Source organism: Alligator sinensis, unplaced genomic scaffold, assembly GCF_000455745.1.
Source record: "Alligator sinensis unplaced genomic scaffold, ASM45574v1 scaffold138_1, whole genome shotgun sequence".
Taxonomy (NCBI): Eukaryota; Metazoa; Chordata; order Crocodylia; family Alligatoridae; genus Alligator; species Alligator sinensis.
The window spans coordinates 3280392-3301229 of record NW_005841862.1 but is presented as its reverse complement, the minus strand read 5'-3'; the positions used below and the strand labels follow the sequence as shown (position 1 = coordinate 3301229).

Sequence of the window (20838 nt, the reverse complement as noted above, 5' to 3'; positions counted from 1 at the left end):
GTTCTGCTGCAATTAAGAGCCTGCGTGCAGGAGAGTTCCCGCCAATTTACAGTTTCCTTTGCAGGATGCATTTCTTCTTTGCAGCACAGAAATGCACGGTGCAAAGAGTTCCCACTATTCGGATGTAAATTTGTGCCCCGCTATTGGCCAGTGCTAAATTATTCACACGTGGCGGCTAGTAATTGGCTTGCTGGCCGTTTAAAATTCCGTGCGGGCCCCGCCAGCTGGAACAACTTGTGTGGTTGTTCCTACGACCGGACCACCTGCGTCGTGATTGCAAGCGGCGTGAGTAAAGTTTTTTGCAACCAATAAGTTGTGTCTGCCTCTCCATTCACCAGCCCGCCCTGACGTACAAGCGTAACTCGAGTCGGCCCTGGCCGTCCGAGACAGAGGTGTGTAGAAAAAACATATAAAGCTGTGTCTATGGCCAAATCATCAAATCTCTTCATATCTCTCTGAATCGAATCGGAGGTTTCCGATTTGATTTGGAGAGATTAATGGGTCTCCTGATTGAATTTGGATTTGGAGATTTGGCCACTGAATCAGGCCAAATCTCCTCCGAATCAAATCAGCAACTGAAACTTCGCACAGTCCTAAAGAATATGTAACGATTTGCCAAAGAGTCTACATGATGTCTGCATGGCTCTGCATGTATTTCCTGTAGACGGATTCTTTCCAGGTCTGCCTAGGAAGTACAGAGCCTCTAGACGTGTGAGAAAGAAAATACTTTCCTCCTGAACGTTTTGTGAGTGCAAAAGAGCATCCAGCTATATGAATACTGTGTATGACTTGAGACAGGGCGACTTTACTCAGATTTTTTTGACGGCTTGGAATATAATTTCCCTGAATCTGACTTTATAAGACATTTATCAATTTACCATATTTACCCGAGGCCCAGATGACTTTGAATTTAAGATGCCCCCCCCCCCAGACCTCCTAAGAATTAGATTCTACACATGGAAAATTATACATTTCCATGCAGTGGCAGCTCTGGGTCTGGACAAGCTGGGGCTGGAGCTGCAGCAGAAGGTAACCAGTGGAAGGGGAAGCAGACTGGAGACATGGGGGACAGGCTGCATGGTCTCCCTCATACTCCTCCAAGCTGCACAAGTAGGTCTCCCCTGTGCATTCCCCCTACCATGTTGACTCCCCATGCTCCCCTGGCTGCATGCCCCCTCCCCTGCCCCACAAGCCACCCTGGCCAAGGGCAGAAGGTGGTTCAGATCTGGCTTTGACTTTGAGCTTCAGGCTGAATTGAGAGCTGAGCCACTGCCTGCTCCAGGCTGGTATTCAAATCTAAGATGAGACTTTTATTAACCCATGGGTTTTTTTTGGAAAAAACCCTTCATCCTGGGTTTGAGTAAACAGGGAATTCTTATGACTGCCTCTTCAATTCTTGTCCAGAGGGCTGTCTGACTACAGGTTGATATCTATTTTTGAAACTCAAGAGAAACAAAGCTTCACATTACAAAGTTTTTGAAAGCTTAATATAGGATGACCATTTAGACAATTCAATTATTATTTAGCATTATGGTGGTGCACTCCCAAAACCAGACTGAGACTGAGGGTCATTTTCTCTTAAGGTTTCAAAACTTCAAAACATTTTTGTTCTGAGTTTCAAACATGGCATTGGAATGATGTATTGGTCTGCAGGCAGGTCCATTCTATTGCTTAAGTAGACTTTGTTGCTATTTTGTGGTTTTCCATTATGGGTATAAGATGCTGACAGCCACCAGCTGCAGCATACATGCCTTTTGTACTGATAGTATGTCTATACAGAAGAGTTCCCAAGAGTCATTTCAGAAATACAGTTAACTGGAAGAAGCTAACATTTTCAGAAGGGACTTCAGCTCCTAAGTCACTCAGGCACTTCTGAAAATGTTACGCAGTAAACTCTTCCTTTAAAACCTATGCATAGTTTCCCACTTGTTTGGGTACATGGAGTTAATGGAACTCGTCAACCAAGGATGAAATTAATTCCTCTGACTGATATTACATCCAAGTACATGGTCTTCATGCAACTGGAGTGCAGGAAGGCTGAAGAGCAAAAATACATTTTCCCCACCCAGAGTTGTAATGTGGACTGCTACCCCCCTCCCTCTGCCCCCCTGGTTACAAAAGCTGTTGGGAGGGTCCTGGGTAGATTAGAGTAGACACTAATTCATAGCTCCTTCACTAGCTCACTTGCACCTGCCCTAAAAATGCCCTCCCAGGCAGGCCCCACAATGTCTGGCTAGCAAAAGGATCAGTTCTGGAGCATGCAAGGGATATATGTAAGCACCCAGGCATTGGTGCTTCCAGCCACACCCAGCACAGTCTATGTATATGATTAAAGTAGCATGGAGCTTTTTGGGTTATTCTTTCTTATAAACAGTGAATTTCATGACTAAGCCTGAATTTCTTCATTTAGAAGAAAGCTTCTCATTTAGACAGATGAATAAAGCAGATGAAAACCGTCTCATTATCTTTCTCTATATTGTTTTCTTCCTTTACTTCCTAGTTCTGTAAATTCTCTCTAATGGTCCAAGTTGATACTTTTCCTGTGGCCAAGTACCCATAATAATCTCCATGTCGTCTTTTCATTTGAAATCAGCTACTATTGAATATAATTCTTCCTCCCACACCAGCATTTCTAGAATTTCTAACAATTTTCCTAATCTGCTGTCCTGGAGTGAAATCTGTCCTCCTTCATTACAGGATTTTAGACGGTTTGACTGACTACCTTTGGTGCTGAGAGTCCTGAACCAATATACGCTGTCCTCATGGTTGACGTGTGAACTGAACGTGGAGGATGATCTGTGACCTAAACGCAACCCCCACAAAAAGAAGTAAGACATCAGTGGCATATATTATCAAAAGCTTCCTGACTAAAACCAAAAGGCTACAAAAACCAATTACAAAGCAACTACAATGGACATGCTGATTAACATAAAGGAAAAACTCAGTAACATAAAATGAATTTGTAGGTCTCAGGATAATAACTTAAATGTATGATTTCTCTCTTACATGTGTCAAGAAATAGTCTAGAGAAAACATATTCATTTAATACTGATTAAACTTATTTCACCTTTACTGAATCTCTCCTAATTTTCTGCTTTAAAATATATTTATCCAGTCAAGATTTAAATTATTTCAACAAAGTGATACAGGAGGCACCCTATTATAGGCACTGAGACTTATTTATAGTTTGCCTTGCTATGGTTTTGAACTATGATTCAGAATGAGTCATAAAACAAAACTATAGTGTTAACTTTTAGTACAGACTTCTTAAATATATAAATATATATACCAGGACTGAGGACATATTGTTCCTATCAATTCATTCCATGTACATTCCTCAGCCCCAATCTTTCTTGAAATTTAATATGATCCAGGTAGACAAGGTTCTTTGGGTAAATCTGATATCTTTTATTAGACCAACTCAAATCAGGTAGAATTCATCACAGTGAGGAAGGCCCATGTTTAAGTCCATGAATAGCCCATAATACTTGCAAAGAGCCTCTCCACTAGAGTGAATGTCACCCTAAACTCAAAGAGAATAAACACTATTTGCAGTAGTCATTTTTGCATGAAATAAGCACTTAGTTTAGGAGTGAAAGATCAAAGCATCAGCACCGAGTACCTCAATTGGTTCAATGTCACTAGCTGTGGAAGGAGACCTAGATCTCGAATGGAGGTGAGACTTGATATCTTCATCCCGTGAAGGCGTGTTAGATAACGTGAAGTTCTCAACTGAATCAATCTAGGGAAACAAGTCAGAAGAAAAACAAACAAAAAGAAATCAAGACATCACTTTTACTAACACACTACTTTTCTCAAGGAAGAGATGGAGCAGTAGAGTTTGGGAGAGAGAACAATCATATAATTATGATTTTAACCATTTTTGTAAGGAATGTAAAGGGCTTCAAAAACTGAATTTCCAAAAAATGAGTAATCTAAGATTTCAATGGGACTATTTACATGCCCAAAGTTAAGCATACGTGCAAGTGTTTGCAAGCTCTGAGCTTTAAGCTCTTGCAGAGGCTGATTACACACCATTTTCAAAGGTTGAATTAGGCTGTATTTTCAAATTCTATTCTCTTTGATGCAGACACTGCAGTAAGATTTCCCAGAGTCAGTCCCTACACAGCCCACATGAAAGCAGAATGAGTTCAATGAGACTGGGAACTAGTACAATGGATGCCAGTGAAGACTTGGGCTTCAACTGGAAAGACGCAAATATTTTAAATTGGAAAATTCTCTTTTCCTAAGGCAATGCAGTTTGGACAAAAATTAATGAAAAAATTGTAAGACAATAGTTAAAATACAATTCTTGAATATTTCCCCCTTTGATAATTGTTAAGGACTGGATCATTCATACTAGATCGTTCATACTATTCCAGATGGCAACCTCATCTCCTTTTCAAATCCCCTCCAAGTAATGAAAAATGCTCACCTTTGCATTTCTTTTTCAGTTATTGATTACTAAATTATTATGAAATCGCTAAACATTAGCAATAATAATAAGAAAAAAACCTCAGAAATGCCATACTTCCTCTGTTAGGAATACCACTTTTTTTCTACAGAAAGGGGTGTTTTATGGGAGATGTTTCTATCTATATTTGAATTGCAAGAAAGTAAAGGCATCCATAGCATGGATGCAACTAGTAGAGAGTGTTTTTTTTCCCCTTGATCCTTGATTTTATATGATGTACAATGATGATTAATCTTAACTGAGCTACTGAGATAAATAATAGAGTATGACAGCAGGATTATATCTTGTTGTGTTGCACTGGACTGTAGTCAATAGAGCTGAAAATCTTGGAAAAAATTAAAACAATGCATCTCCATCTCCGGTGAACTTTCCTATCTCTCTCTCTCTCTCTCTCTCTTTTTTTTAAAAAGCAGGATAACTAGATGACTCTCTCTCTATTAACAACCAAACTACCCTGAATAGTGGGGCTAGATTGCTTGTCTGCGTATTCTACAGATGTATTACAAGATGTCTCAGTTTTCCAATCTTTCCTTTCTATTTCACTGAACTTTTTTGTTAGGTCACCTGTGATCAGCTACCTTGGTAATACAAGAAAGAACTGCACAGAAATAATATATCAACCTTTTTGAAGCTGCTATTGCACCTTGGAATGGCTTTCCTGAAGCACCAAAAGGCTCCACAAATTGGATTACCCTTCAAGAAGTGTTCCATTCCCAAGCCACCAGCCTGGAACATGCATGTGCAGTTTTTAAAACTATATTCATAGTAGTGAACAGGTGTAACTGTAGATTTTTAGAAACTATGAGGAAGTATTCTAATTTCTAATTTTTACAAATGCTTTGAACTGTTTTAGTGTGGTTGGTGGAGAATGCTCTTCAACTTAAGAAACCCAAGACAGAGTAAGATGACAGTAAGTTGCTCTGGTCCATGCACTCCCTTTTCATATTGAAAGGTAAAAAGTCCTACTTACCAATACACCTGTTTGCTACGTGTAGATCATGTGTTTCAAGCATTTAGGCAATTATTAGCAATAAGCAAACATTTTTTGTGCTCAGGTGCAAATTGTAACTCCAAACCCACAGTAACACCAAAAACTGCTGATGCCTTTGAGTAATCACATTTTAGGCTATGTGAAAATGTCCCTTCAGGTATTTAAAAATCCAAATATGGCACTGCTTGGCACCTACTCAAAACCTCTATAACCAGAAGTAAGAGCTTTTTCCCGGCACCAATATTTAAAACACCCTAACAATTAAATTGCAAGTGATTTTTGTTATAGCAGGGAAGAGATGTACTCTTGAAGTTAAATTTGGAGATCTGATCTGGAGCGACATATTTCAGTCGAATCAATATAATACAAAAGAATGGAATCTTCTGGACTGATAAACTTCCCCTTCAACCTAATGCTTGCATACCAAAGCTGAGTCCCTTGAAAGAGGTATCGCAAGTGTAGTAGAAACTATGAAATCTTCCTGGAGAGATCTATAAAACTTTTTGTTTTTAGCAGGTATCTACTGTACTAGTAGCAACTGCAGTTATGAAAATTAAAAATTAACTTAGCACCTGACCCAGCACTACTGAAAGCAAAGACAGCTTTGCCATTCAAAAGATACTGTATCAAGAGCAGGGCCTTAGCTGACTAGATAGCGTGGTAGTTCCACAGTTTAGTTCCTACTGCTGGCTGCTTGTACACCTGACAGGAGTTCAGTTCCCCTAAATTGAAATGGTGGGTTTTTAATTGTGACAATTTAAAACCCACCGTTTCAATTTAGGGGCCTCCGTCACTGCTACAGTGAGGCTCCTGATCCTTTTTCTATTTTTTTTCTGGCAAAGCCTGCCCGTGGCCAGGGTGTGAACTTCCAGTGGCTCCTGAGCTGTGGGGGACCCTGGTTCTTTCTTCTGTGACGGCAGTGCCCCCCTAGGGCCATCTGGGTGGGCTGCTAATGAGCCAGGTGCTGCTCCAACTCGGGCTCAGGGAAGAGTTGGATTGGGCTGGGTGCTGCCTCCAAGCTGCGGCAGCACCTTGCTGCTAGCAGCCCACCCAGGTGGCCCCGGGGGTGCTGCCCCCATAGAAAGAGGGACCGGGGCCCTCCACAGCTCAGGGGCTGCTCAGCCAGCCAGCAGCTTGCTCCCCGGCTGCAGGCAGGCTCCGTGGGGGAAAAAAAAGCGGTGAGAGTCTTGGCAAGCTTCCAGTGCCCCATGCACTATCCCTGCCACCTTCCCGTCACCTGGGACCAACCAGGAACGCCCTGGGGCAGTGCAGGAAGGTGGCATGAGGGTGGCTGGAAGGTGGCATGAGGGTGCCACCTCCAGGCTGATGGCTGGAGGTGGCAGGGATGGTGCATGGGGTGCTAGAAGCCCACTGAGCCTGAGCTTCCCTGAACACACCCAGGCTTCCAGCACCCCATGCATTGTGCTTCCAGTTCACCCAGTTTCCTGCCTGTCACCTTCTGGCAGTGTCCCAGGGAGAAGCCAGCCTGTTCCTGGGCAGTCCCAGGTAGTGGGAAAGCTGCAGGGGTCAGTCCATGGGGCGCTTGAAGCCCACCAAGCCTCTCACCACATTTTTTCCCCCCCCGCAGAGCATGCCTGCGGCTGGGGAGCAAGCTGCCGGCAGGCCAAGTGGCCCCTGAGCTGCAGGGGGCCCTGGGGATGGATGTCTTGCTGCAATTTGTTACATAGCAAACTAATATACATTGGGATGTGTTTTAGTTTGGTACATAACAAAGTCATTTAATTCACAATATGCCATGCTACATGTACGGTGTGAAGAAATTAAGCACAATATACCGTTGCATATGTAAAGTGTGATGCGATTAAACCGCTAAAAAGGCAATTAAACCACTAAAAAGGACAATTCCATCATGTGTACAAGCACCCATTAAAGTTAATTAGCACAAAAGCAAGCTGGCTGCAACAGTATTTAAGGCCTGTGTTGACCATATTAATATCTTTAAGTTGTTCTTAAACCACTATATGCCTAAGGGATTCTTAAAAGTGCATATTGTGTGAACCACTCCTCCAGCCATTTTTCATGAAAATATTTTTGGTGACTTCCACAAGACTGCATCCCTTAAAGGCTATAAGATTTAGCCTACAGGCTGCAGTTTAGTAAAACATTTAAGTGAGTACTTAAGTTGATTCTTGTTGATCAAAGCATTTAAGTGTATGCTGAACAGGCCTTCTGAATCAGAGCCATACTGCTTAAATAGTAGGAAACACTGTGCACTGTAAACTGGGTTGAGAAAATATAATAATCTATGGTTTTAACTGTACCATTAATGTTATGATTAGAGAGATTAAAGATTATCAGTCTTATTATGGAATATTAATATCACTGCTATTTCCAATTGTATTTTGTTATATTTATCTAGATATTTGAATGTGCATATGTGGATCTATCTGTATTCCATTTAATGCTCAATACCATATAATCATATGTATATATCCATTACAAATTTAAAAATACCTCAGTGCTTTAAGATTTTTAATAGAATACACCTTAATTTGTGCTTCTCCAACAAATGTTCCGGACCTTTTGGGTACTACAGTTTACTTTAATTACCTGTTTTCCATTACATACATATTTTTTAAAGAAAGCATATCCAGACCATAATATTTCCTGAACACGTCTCCTGGTTGCCAAATGTCTACTATCTATAAGAAATTCCTCCAAATCTCTCCCAGGGAGCTTTGCTAATGCAGTGAAAGCAAAGAGGCCCCTACTCTGCTCATCTTTCCCTGATGTGCTTCTATCTGATCCATTCTTATAATGAGCTTTTGCAACATTTCCCTTTCAAATCCAGAAGAAATAACCCAGCATCTTTAGTTACTGTGGCATTATGGGCACAGAGTTTTCCCAAATAGAGTATTCCTAAAGCTTTTAACTCACAGCCTTAAAACAATGAAAAGGCACAGCAGCAGCAGCAGCACAAGACATGCAGTGAAGTAAAATACAAGCCATAAATAGTCAACATAGAACAGTCTACACATTCAACAGTCATGTACGCCACAGGCAAAAATAAAGGGCCACACAGAGTAAGACAGCCTCTTACACGTCTGCCTTTGTTAGCTGGAATACAGGAAGGAGAGCGCTTTAACAAAGAGAGGAGGAGAACATGTTACAAAGCTTAACACAACAGCACACCTATCAGCTCAGAATATCCATCACTGTATTTATAGACAACGTGTATACACACACAATTATATACAATGTTACAAGTAATTGAAAGACAATGTTCTCTCTACTTTGGGACCGTCTTTCATAAGAAGGAACACCAAGACAAAAGAACACAGGAAGGAAAGTTATTTCACAGCCTTCAATTTTACACTGGACAATAAAGCCGTACAATGCAGACTCCATAAGACCACCGGTGTATGACCCACACAATTCATATTTTTAGCACCTCCAAGAGATGGATAGTTTCTTCTCTTGGAGGCCCAGTATGTTTAATTTAATATACCATCACGCACAGTAATTCTTCCAAATGTCAGGAATTATCGATGCATAGGCACAGCCAGGGCTTTTACTATAAAAGGTTGTGAACCACCATTGAACATTTCAAAGTTGTAAGCATGTGTTTCAGAGACAGTGTAGGAGGGCGAGATTCAGTCAGTGCTTCATGTGTGCTACTCCTACTAAGGCCAATGGGAATTTTGAATGAGAACTGATCATAGGATAATACATGAATAATGTTATCAGATTTAATCACTCAGGGGATGGTGAGATGCGTAAGTCTGAGCCTTGCAAAAGGCATAGCACTGCTAATATAAGGTGTTTCTTGGTGAAAATGAGACCTCTATAGTTTAGCCCTGTGGATGAGGACATGTAAGAGATACAACTCCTACAAGGCTTGAGAAGGCTTTCAACTGAGACAAAGAAGCACAAAAGTCTTCAGATTACCTGCTGCTCCAACCAAATATTTCCCTCTGTTGATACATGGAGGACTATTTTGAACCAAAAGTAAAAGTGAATTGTCAGCACAGCAAAATATCATTCTTCCTTCTTAGGCATCTGTAAACTCCAGTCAGCAGCAGCTGGAGCACAGACTTATATTTTTAGTTTTCTCCAGAAGAAATAGGGAAATTATAGTCTTTTTGGCTAAAACAAATTAAAACAAGCTAAACAAATTTATTACTGGCTGCAAACATCCAAGTTATTTGTATGTCAGAGATACAAGCCAGAGTGCATATATATATTAGTTGGCCAAATTCTATGCTGATTTACCCCCACGTGATTACAGAGACTCCAGCAGACTTGCAAAATGTGTAAAATAAGGGCTCAGCTGGCTCACTATCTAGAGCTCTTCAGCTATCAACAGAGGTGTAACTAGGAATTTTGATGCTGTGGGTGGGGGAGGTGAGAAGGGTAGGTGTCAAATAAAAGACACTAGGTGTGTTGAGTGCTTACCTCCCTACATAGGGGCTACTGTACCTGCAGCAGCGCTGGCTGCTGCTGCCTCAGCAGGAGCAACCTGAACATGGGTCACTGCTGCAAGGTCAGTGCCACAGGTGCCCCCTCAACTGGTGCTCCTCTTGTCCATACCTAGTTATGCTGTCAGCAGTATCTCAGGGTGAAGCACAAAGGTTATGTGTGTAAGGAGGAGAGGATACCAGCAATTTAAAACATGTATTCATATCTGATCCCAAACACTAGAGACTGCCCCAAACCTCAAGTGATGTTGGAGGAACTGCCATTTTTTGAACAGCTCTAGCTGCCCTGTCTTTCCATGTACTCTCAGATTTATTAAGCAGCAATTTTGGCCCTAGATCTGACACACCTTTTAGGACACCACACAAAAGGCATTCTTCTTCTAAGATACCACTCTCAGAGAGACTGTATAGAGCATGGAGGCCAGGGTCTAAGTCTTAGGTAGTGATAGTATTTTTATTATATAAGTTCTGATTAACATAGTAATTTAAAATGTGTTCAATAGACCTGCAGCACAGAACATGGCTACTTATAACTACATTTTTAATTACAATTTATGTTTGATTTTGCCAACTCAGAAGAGGTATTTATTGTCTTACTGGATAAATTCAATCACAATCAAATAAATGAAAATGTCATATTCAGGTCTGCAGAAAAAAGAGCATTAAGAAAAAAGCAAATATTTCATGTAGGAGTATACTCTTGTTAGTCCCCCCACCCTGTGCACTCTTCTGATGTCATTCTTTAGTCCCTTATAAAGGCCTTTGCTTCAAAACTCTGTGTGTGTGTGTGTGTGTGTGTGTGTGTGCATGTATGCGCGTGCGATTTCATATTTACTCATGTCTCTTATAAGTAAGTTTACAAGCCTGAGAATAAAAATACTGGAAGACTAACAAGGTAATGATAATTACCATTAGTTCCCTCTAAACAAAAATAAAAGTATTAACTATACTCCCTAACATGTACTTCATTACTCATCTAAAATATTTTGAGAAGGGTGTAATATGTGTTTTTCATGGTTTATTAAAGGGAAAGATGCACTGGTTGACCTTTGCTTAATGTTTTCCCACCACGCAGACCGCTCCTTTTCAACCCAAATAGAGCAATATAATGTTCAAGATGTATTATAATGTTAACAAGAGGGTAAATTGCATATTAGTATCTTTGGGCATAAGAATATTTCAATGGTGTCAGAAAGGCAACTCTTTGGCTGCGTCCAGACATGCAGCTATGTGTGGTTTGTGGCACCACAAACTGCACGTGTGGAACATTAAAATGTGCCCCGTGTTGCAAATTTCCAGCAGGGGGTCAAAATTTGCTACCAGGATTTCCCAGTAGCAAAAAAAAGTGGCACAGAGTACGGGAAAATAGTGCATGCTGGAACAAACAGAGGCTTGGTCCTCCAGTGCCAGTCAGAGTGTCTCTACTGCTCCACTTGTGCCCTGGCTGCCTTACCATGCCAGGAGTCAGGAGTAGCTGGGCAAGGGCAGTTTGCCTAAAGCAGGACAATATGCAACAAAGTGCATATGTAGGGGCATGCAATGAGGCACAAAGTAGTGGCACAAATTTATGCATGTACTATTTGTGCCACTGCAAACACATGCCCCTGCATGTCTGGACTTGGCCTTTCTGGCTTTTCTCAGTGTAATACAAGTTATGAGCTAATTCTTTTAACATAGTACCACAAATATACACTCACACCCTGTCCACAGTCATGGCCTGAGACCACAGAGAAAAACAATACACAAGTAAAAATTACATGAAAAACGTTATTTTTCATAGCTTTTGGTTGTGAACAGAAGATATATTTATCAGGGTGGGATTAGACACTACACCCTCTTTATTTATTCTTATAAAATGCCCATTTCAATTTTATAATGGATTTTTTACAACACAGTTAATCATAATGCATTCTAATGAAATTGGGAACACAAGTTCTGTTTACCAAACAGTATTATAATAGAGAGCTTTATAAAGAGTGAGAATGGTATATATTTTGAGAGAAGACTTCTAAATATTTACATCTATTAGTCTACCACTTGGATCTAGAAAATAGATAATGCAGTCAATTTACAGCTTTTAAAATGATTCAGTAACTAAGTAAGTAACCAACAAGCATAACTATTTTCAATATTTTTCCTACATCATGAACATAAATTCCACAATGAAACACAAATAAATTGCTATGGCCAATCTGGATACAGTAAAATGTAACAAACTCACTGCATAATTAATACTAGCAATAAGATCATATTTTTAAAAGTCAAAATCTATTTATTATTTTAGGGAACCCCCATTCTAAAAATAATCAGTATGCAGAAAAAATACAGTGGTTAAAGTGACCAGAAAACTGCTAGAAAAACATCAGTGAGAGTGAATATAATATGCAACAACCAACTGAAATTAATTAAACATCATCATTAAAGATTTCAGGACTGAAGATAAAATAGGAGGCTTCTTAGTGGATAAACCCTTAAAATGGACAAATCACAGCATTGCTCCACAATGCAAAAGCATTTTTCAATGAGAAATTTCAATCCCATCCATTAAAGAGGGAAAGGGACACAGTTAAACTGTATATATATCTACATTTATGGCCACAGATATATTAGAAATAGTACTCTGCTCTTAGAATGCATTTGAAATCATACCATTAAAAAAGTTGACTGTATTACTGGTTGAATTTAACAGAACAACCAACTAATCTCTTTTTATTGGGGGGGGATTTACTTGTTTGGAGATCAAAGACTTACGTCATCCATAAAATCAATCAATGAGGATGAAGAAGAAGAAGAAGAAAAGGAATCCTATTTTAACGAATACAGCAGTAAAGAAACAGAAAGAGATGGATGAAGAGAACTATTAAGCAAAAACAAATAATAATGCCACAGCATTGCAAAAATGATTAAAGTAAAATTGTAAATGACTCATGCTAGAAAACAATTATATCCATGAAAGCAGCAAAAAATTTTGTTAATTGCCTTTTGTTTCTTAGACAATTAATTTATAATCCACCCATATAAAAGCAGATTAATGCTTTTTCAACCCTTCACTCAATATAACATTTCTGTTCTCTGACAGGATTCTGTATTAAGAATAGCATGATAGATCAATACAAAACAAAATAAATGTGTACAACGTAAGTATAGAATTCTTTGGCGTTCAACCACTGTAAATATTAATTAGAAAAAAGGGACAAGATTTTTTCCCCTTAAATTTTAGGGCTCAAATTCTGCTGTATTACAGATGGCTTTGAGTGTTTTCCACTGACATCAATGGGAGGCCCACAGCAAATTCTAGGCTATGATAGAACAGTAAGGAGAACAATTTGGTTTCCCTTTAAGTCAATGGGAGTTTTGTTACTGAGTTAAACAGAGCCAAGATCTCACTCCTAGAAATTTTACATTGCTTTTGGTAAGAGAAAGTGCAAACTATGTGTTTCCATTTATGCGTTTTCTCTCATTTTTCAATCTACCAAGTGTTTGATCTAATAATGAGTGTGAAAAAATATAATTTGTATTAGCTATTATTTAAATGATGGAAGGCCATCTTAATACCTGCTTTTATACACTAAGAAATTGGGAACATTTCAACATACTGGAATTTTTAAAAGAACTGACTGTACTTACCATTTTTTCAAGAGAAGAAAAATGACATAGACAATAATAAACCATTACCATTAACTGTCATTAAAATTATGCACAAAATGTAAATGGAAAAAGAGATTAAACACAGCAGTAACCTGTAAACAAGTATGCAAACAATCCACGTCATCAAAAATATGCTCTTTCCAGTACTGCGAAAGATATTCAAATGGCTGCACACTTACTTCAAATTGATCCAGAGCAGAGGTAGGCGCATTCAAAAATGCCAAGAAAGAATTCTGTGAGTCTTGGTGCTTTACACCTAGAAAACAGCAGCAATTTTTTTAAGCTACAGAAAAATGACCTTTTCATGGAGGACCTTTGTCTTGCTGAACATGATTATAGGTGTTTAGTGTTTACCTGAATCATCTAAAATTGATTACAAGTTATATCTAATGTGCTAATCAGCATAAAGGAAGGTAACATTTTTGCAGACCCACGAGGTATGCAACCTATGGCTAATTCTTCTCTTCCCAGGATGTATATAATGTCAAAGTGATGACAGATATATGTATGGGATATATAATGCACTGATATTGAATGTGCATGTATCCATATACAATGCACAGATATTTAATCATGTATCTGTGCACTTACAGACATGGCTCATTTCATACTCTGGTATGGCCTCTGTAACCCAGCACATTCACCCCTGTGGTGGAAGAAAACAAGTAGCAGGCTGCTGCCATTTTTTTAGAAATTCTGCCTGGGGAATGTGCTGCCATCCACTGCTACCCACTTCAGAGCATCCAAAGATAGTAGAAGTCCAGGTGAAGGTGCTGCAGGTACCCTACAGTTCTGTATTACATTCCAGCTGGGCTTTTCATTGGGGATAAGGGAATGAGGTGGGAAGCGTGTCAAACTTTGCATTTTGTGTATGTCATTAGCGGCATAACCTGGGTGTTAATGTAGCCCGGTTTGTCAAACATCTCGTCTCGATGTTATTCAAGACCTTATAAGTAGATATTGAATCACAAATATACAATGAATTCAAACTGATTAATAACACCCAGAAATTATGACCACTGAGTCTTCATGAATCACTGCTTTCAAAGAGATTTAATCATTTAATCTTCTTAAAAATATTAGGTGGTGCATGGAGGTGCATACATGCACATGCGTATACATGTGCATAACTCAGAGTTACCTTTCACATTCCTTCTATCATGGGAAATGTCAGCCTGCCTGGTACATATATACCCTTTTTTGAAAAACTCAAAGGGAGTAGGTTCAAAGGAAACCTACTCCTTCTAAAACATAAAGAATGTGTTACATCTCCATTAACATTCTAGAGTAGGGGTGTTCAGTCCCTGGCCCACAGATACAGATAGCATAGCCTCATGTGCTAGGCTGGGTGCTAATGGCGGCACAGGACCTGATCCTGGTGTATGGGGCTGGGCAGGGGCAGCATGCGGGCTTGGGGCCTGATCCCTGCATATGGGGGCCAGTCAAACCTTACAGGGCCCGATTCTGGCATGGGGAGCCCCGTCTGGCTTGCAGACCAACCCTGCACCCCTCATCTGGCCTGTGGAGTTGAAAGTTGGAGCAGCACTGTTCTAGAGCTCTTATTGGGAGCTTGGATGTGATTCTCAATGTAGGCATTAGTCTATAGAATCAGGTTTCTCCTGTGTTATTTTCTCCCCCTCCTAGGTTTCTGGAATACTCTTATCAAATATACAGGATGCGTCTGCTAATCTAAATGGCCTTTTCTTGGAAAACAATTTCCATGCATGGTGAGTTAATCTGCCAGTACTGAAGAGGATACATGCCTTTGAATTCTTTACATTGTTTGTCTTTTAGCAATCAACATCTTTCTATTTATAAGAGGCAGTCAAATTCAAATATAAGAAAGAATCTGAATTAAAGTGTGTTTCTTGATAATAAAATATTAAATCACCCACTTCTGAGCATTTGCTTCTGGCAAAAGTATAGTAATTGCTTCTGCCATATTTAAAATCCATTAATTTTTTAAAGTTTTATATTCTTTTCAGAAATAGAATTAAACACCTTTGTACAAAAAAGCTAAAGTTCTAACACTGAAGAAACACCATACATGGTAAAATATTTATTACCAATTCTTGTTTATGACTATCAATGCTACATGGCAGACTTGTTTAGTAACCTGACAATTAGCCAGTTTTTCAGAAGCATAGCCATTTGCAGAATATTTAATAGGCTGTTTATGGAGCTATAAATGGAAGGATAAACATATGAAAAAGTACCATTGTCCAGAAAAACTTCTTAAGGCAACTGGCAGTCCCAAAATTCCTATACTGAAACTATTATGCATATTATGCATATTCTGAATATCAATGTCCAACATCAAGATGAGCAAATATCAGTACACTAAATCATTTCCTATTTATCAGGTTATCAGCACCAGTTACATATATATGCACATTCTGTATACCACTTTGTTGTCATGATTGTCATGCTGCACTCACAGGCATATCTGGCGGTAGGTGAAAATGAGCTGCCACAGGCTACAGTTTGGAATGCCTAGAGGTTGCAAAGCCTGTACAATGCCTTGCATACACATCACAGTTAGACTGGGAATGTTCCTGGTTTTAGATTCTAACTTGTTACTGTCCCTGGCAGAAGACATTAGGTATTTCAGGTCTGCTTCAAACAATGCAGGATACCAAGACTTTTTCCTGTGTGGACCATAAGACACAAACATTACAGCTACATCAGTTTGGCTGATTCTATCAACTTATCACTTAGTGCACTTACTTTCTGTTTGAAAATTACTATTTTGCAGCAATGGTGGCAGGAGCAATGGGATAGGTACTTTAGAAATCTCAGAATGCACTGGTACCAAAAAAAAGCCAGTTACATTGATTCTGTTCATGAATGTACTCCTGTGCATACACAAAAAACTGCTGCAAGAGTGCGAGCCATTAAATATTATCAATGTCTTGGCAATTTTCCTTTCTTAAGGGAGATCTATCCAGAACATCCAGAAGTGCAGAGTACTGACTGACTACTATTGATATTACTACTATATTTTATAGACATCTTTTCTGTGGGATTATTCTTTGCTTCCAAAGTTTATATAGAGGTTACTTATGGAATGCAAATGCAAGGGAAAATAACAGTTCAAACCAAAATTACTCTTATTGGTTCAAGTGCAAAAATAAAATTAAAAAATATTACATAACAGAGCTGCTGTGGGTACATCTTACCATGAAACAGCTGTGCTCATGCTTTAGATACCAGACTCTTTCAGCATCATGGCTCTCACACTTATGCTGGAAGATGACATGCTAAGATGATAAGATGTACCCACCACTGTGCAGCACATTCTCATGTATCCGGACACCACTTGCCATACCCTTTTCTGATCTAAGGTCTTCCGTTTCCTTTTTCAGTTTTTCAATTTCTCCTAGTAGCTCCAAGTTCTTCTTCTCTGATTCTTGCAGTTTGCTTTAAAAAACAAACAGACATAATTACTAAGAGCCACTGGTACAGAGTCTCCCTTTCTCGACCCTCTTAGCATGTTATTTGGGCTACTGTTTGGTTAAAATCAATGCCAGCCAAGTTGCATGGTCAAAAAAAGCATGAGGTCATCAAATGAAAGACTGAGTTCAGAATTCTGTTAGGACTTGTTTAGTATGGGACCTTAAAAAGGGAGTGAATAATTGCCTTTCTTTACCCTTTAGGTTGTCATGCCTCTATTTATGAGCAACTGTGTGAACCCATGCCCTTAGAATGAGAAGAAAAGATCAAGTTTTTTTTTAAACTTAACAAATATTATTTAATTTGGTAGTTCACTGTGTTTGTGCTGCTAATAGACTGTAAGCTGAACTTTTTCTGTTGAATTTTTCATGAGCGAATCCATAAAAACATGTCGATACTATAAATGTCCTGACTACAATTGGCTATATCAGAGCTCTCTGATTCACACTCATATTACTACTACTAACATTCATTTTTATAACACTTATCAAAAAAGATCTCAAATAACTTTTTGAATACTAGTCATTGATCCCTCTTATCTTAGGGGTTTTATATTGCTCTCCATTGGCACAGTATCTGAATAGTGCACACAACACCCAGGCAGGCTGGCTAGATATTAACATTTCCATTTTACAAATGGTTAGGCCAAGACTCAGAGAAATTAACTGATTAGACAACATGAACTCAATGAACCAAGGACAGAACTCAAAATCCTTGATTCTCTAACGCTGGCTATTATAATAGCATGAACATTTTCCATGCACAGACTGAGTTGTTTTATATACAAGTTGTTTATTCCATATCTCATCAGCCACAATGGAAGCTGTGTGAGGAAAAACCTGATACAGTGAACTGAAAATCTCTGTACCCCTAAAAATTAAATTTGCCCTGGTATGGTTGACTTCTCATCTCCATTTTTCTTACAAATCCAGCTAAGACAGAAATTCTTCCTTTTCTTTCACATTTGGGATTTATGAATCAATTCCTTCCCTTTTTCTACCACTGGCATTCCATCTAAGTGCTCAGAAAGGCACATTATAGCATTAAGGAATTTTAAAGAGGCATCAGCAGATAGGTTTGTAAACTAGTCTAATCTCTTTGTTCAGAAAGAGAGAATTCAAAGGTTATCTTAAACTACAGTACCTTGCCTAGGGGTAGCACAAACACTGGGTAAATCTTTTTTTAAAACTATTATTACCAGAGTACAGCATGTGATCAATTTTGTACTGTATATATGTTTTGTGGCAGGGCACCTTTGGTGCCCACCACTTCAAGGGCAGAAAATAGGTGGCAGCCAGGTGCCTGATGAGGGCAGCCATTTTGCCCCAGGGATATAAACTGGGCTGCAGGTTGCTGCAGGAAGGAAGGAACTAACATTAGGCTGAGAGGCGGTTCTGGCCAGAGTCATGAGGTAAGGGCAGGGGCTATGGGGAGGAGGTGATCCCTTGTTCTGGGTAAGACAGAAAACTGCACCCTGCCGGGGAAGGGTGGCCTGGTGGGGCTCGTAGTGGGGTGGGAACCCCCAGGAAATGCCAGGCCTGTTACCTCCCCAGTGAAAGGTGGGTCGGGGCGCCTTATAATCCCAGCCCCACATCCCTAGTGGTGTTCTAGCAAGCAGGGGAAGTCCAAGGCTCGTTATGGAGCCCTAAGGCAGAGCTCAGGCCAGAGGAGGGACCTGGGGCTGCGCCCAGGTGGCGGGATAAAGCCTAGGGGCGCGAGTGAGATCCTGGGAGAGAGAGGGGCGACGAGTAATGAGACCTGGTGAGAGGGGCAATGATTAGAGCGGCCCTGTAAATGTGGGCAAGTGAGGAGGCCCAGTGGAGGTATAGTGGCCCGGAGAGGGGCCAGGAGTGAAATAGGCCTATAGTTGTAGAGTCGCTCAGTCAACACTTGGGTGAGGGTAGAGGGAGACATCCAACAGACTGTGCTGGGGCTGACCGAGGAGAGGATGCTAAGCCTAAAGCTGGGTGATGCCAGGAGGGATGAGTGTGGCCCCTGAAAGAGGGCAGTATGAAAGGCTGGGTGAGTAAGCGGAGTAAGTAGGACCCCGATGAGAGAGGGGTAGCATGAGAGTGGCCCTCCAGGGCTACAGAGAAGCACTACAGCTATGCGCCCAGTCTGCTCCAGCCATAGGCTGGAGAAGTAACACCAGAGTAACATCTGCGAGGCATGGGACCCATGGAGGGGAGGTTGGAGCAGGTATTAAGGCCCTTGTCAGCAGGGCAAGTAATGGGTAGCCTCCCGCCTTAGTAACAAGTCTCATATTTTTCCATCAAGGTGTGGCAGGCGAGAGAAGTGGGTAGTTGCCCCAGGAGCAACACGGCCAGTGAAAACCTGATGAGGTGGCCACCCTGTTACATGTTTTTAATACAAATTCTAAAAATACTCATAGGTGCCATGTGACTGACCTATACTTTAAGACATACACATTAAAGAGCCATATTCTCTATATTTTAAGGAATCAAGATGCCTATTTTTTTTAAATAAAGTGAGGTTAGAGAATGTAAAAGGTACCAAAATGATAGCCCAGTATACTGGCAGCCTTCTGTTTTCCAGTGGAAAAGGTGCATCCTTAGGAAGCAGCAGTACATGCTTTGCTTATGACATCCCTTAATCCTGATTTGGAAGGATCACTTCTAGGCATGACAAAAGCTGCTTAGTCCTTATGTTTGTTCTGTCATTAGCTTCTCTGCTCAGATTACCACAAGGGACACTGTCAATGCCAGTTTCAGTGGTTGATGTTGTGATGTGGGCTCTTTTGTACTGAGTTTAATGTCACCAAATTTAATTTTTCCAAGCCACCAACAAGATTTTTTTAGTTCCAGCTTTTGGTCTCTTCTGACCTGGGGTGGTTTGGAGTTGGTGACCCAGAACTCAAATGTTTTATATCCCATTATTAAGTCCCTGTTTCAGCCACTCAACCTAACCAAATGAACTGCATAATCAAAATAAAGGAGAAATCAAGAAAGGAATCTTGAACTCAACAGGCAGGTTTTGCTCCTGTACAAATCAACATGCGATAATTGGTTTTCTTTTCCAATTCAATAAAGCTGTCAGGGACAGGATGGGAATATATATCTCAAAACAGTGCAACTAAACTGTTGTTTGTTTCGAGCTAACATTGTAAAACATTTGTGGGAGAGATTGATTTATAAGAAGCGCCCCTCCTGGAGAGAGAAAATCTCTAAAGAACTCCAGATTTTCACAATAACTCTTTTTACAAAATTCAAAAGGGTATGGTCTGGTTTTAGGTACTGCACACCATTCATCAGCAGATGCTGACAAATGTTCAACACTTATAACTAGATGGTCTCTCCCCATAAGGCCTCCATTAAACCACTATAGTGAATTTCCACTTGAACTATTCCATCTTACCATTCTGTAGAAATACTGGAAGCTTTAACTTTATTCAACTCTTCTTGAATGGCCTGTTTGGCTCGGATTTCTGCATCAAGAGCTGACTGCAGTTCCAACCTTGCTGACATATCTAGTTTTGCGAAGCGGCGCATCTTCCAGGGCATGTCCTATTAAAAGAAGGGGAAGAGGAGGGGGAGAAAGAGAATGCAATTAATTTCAACGCTTTTTTGTTCCACAGACTATTATGTTCTTGACATGAGGGTTCATTAATCCCAAAAGGACTTTGGGGAGTTTCCAAGTACATTATCTCTTTTTTTAAAACCCAAGCAATAAAAGAAGAAAATGACTCTCATGTTTTCAGTCTCATAAGTAAAGTGACTTTAAGATTCCCTAGTCTTTATGTGCCTAGATTTCAATGACAACTATGCTAAGACTCACACACAAGGGAATGCTCCTTCAAAGCCAAAACTTTCCAG

General features: G+C 40.0%; 1 protein-coding gene across 11 annotated transcripts in view; it reads right to left on the bottom strand.

The window, feature by feature from the left end:
- The window catches only part of CDC42BPA (CDC42 binding protein kinase alpha), a 349682-nt gene that overhangs the window by 46775 nt on the left and 282069 nt on the right, over positions 1-20838 (bottom strand). For 9 of the 11 annotated variants that reach the window (XM_025216127.1, XM_025216130.1, XM_025216161.1 and 6 more), the window contains 6 exons: positions 20381-20529; positions 16881-16972; positions 13732-13808; positions 8527-8565; positions 3623-3742; positions 2723-2803 (listed from right to left, as the gene is read on the bottom strand). In XM_025216127.1, the coding sequence (XP_025071912.1) occupies positions 2723-2803; positions 3623-3742; positions 8527-8565; positions 13732-13808; positions 16881-16972; positions 20381-20529 (558 nt within the window). The remainder of the gene's footprint in view (positions 1-2722; positions 2804-3622; positions 3743-8526; positions 8566-13731; positions 13809-16880; positions 16973-20380; positions 20530-20838) is intronic. The other 2 variants (XM_025216132.1, XM_025216154.1) reach the window with 1 other exon arrangement.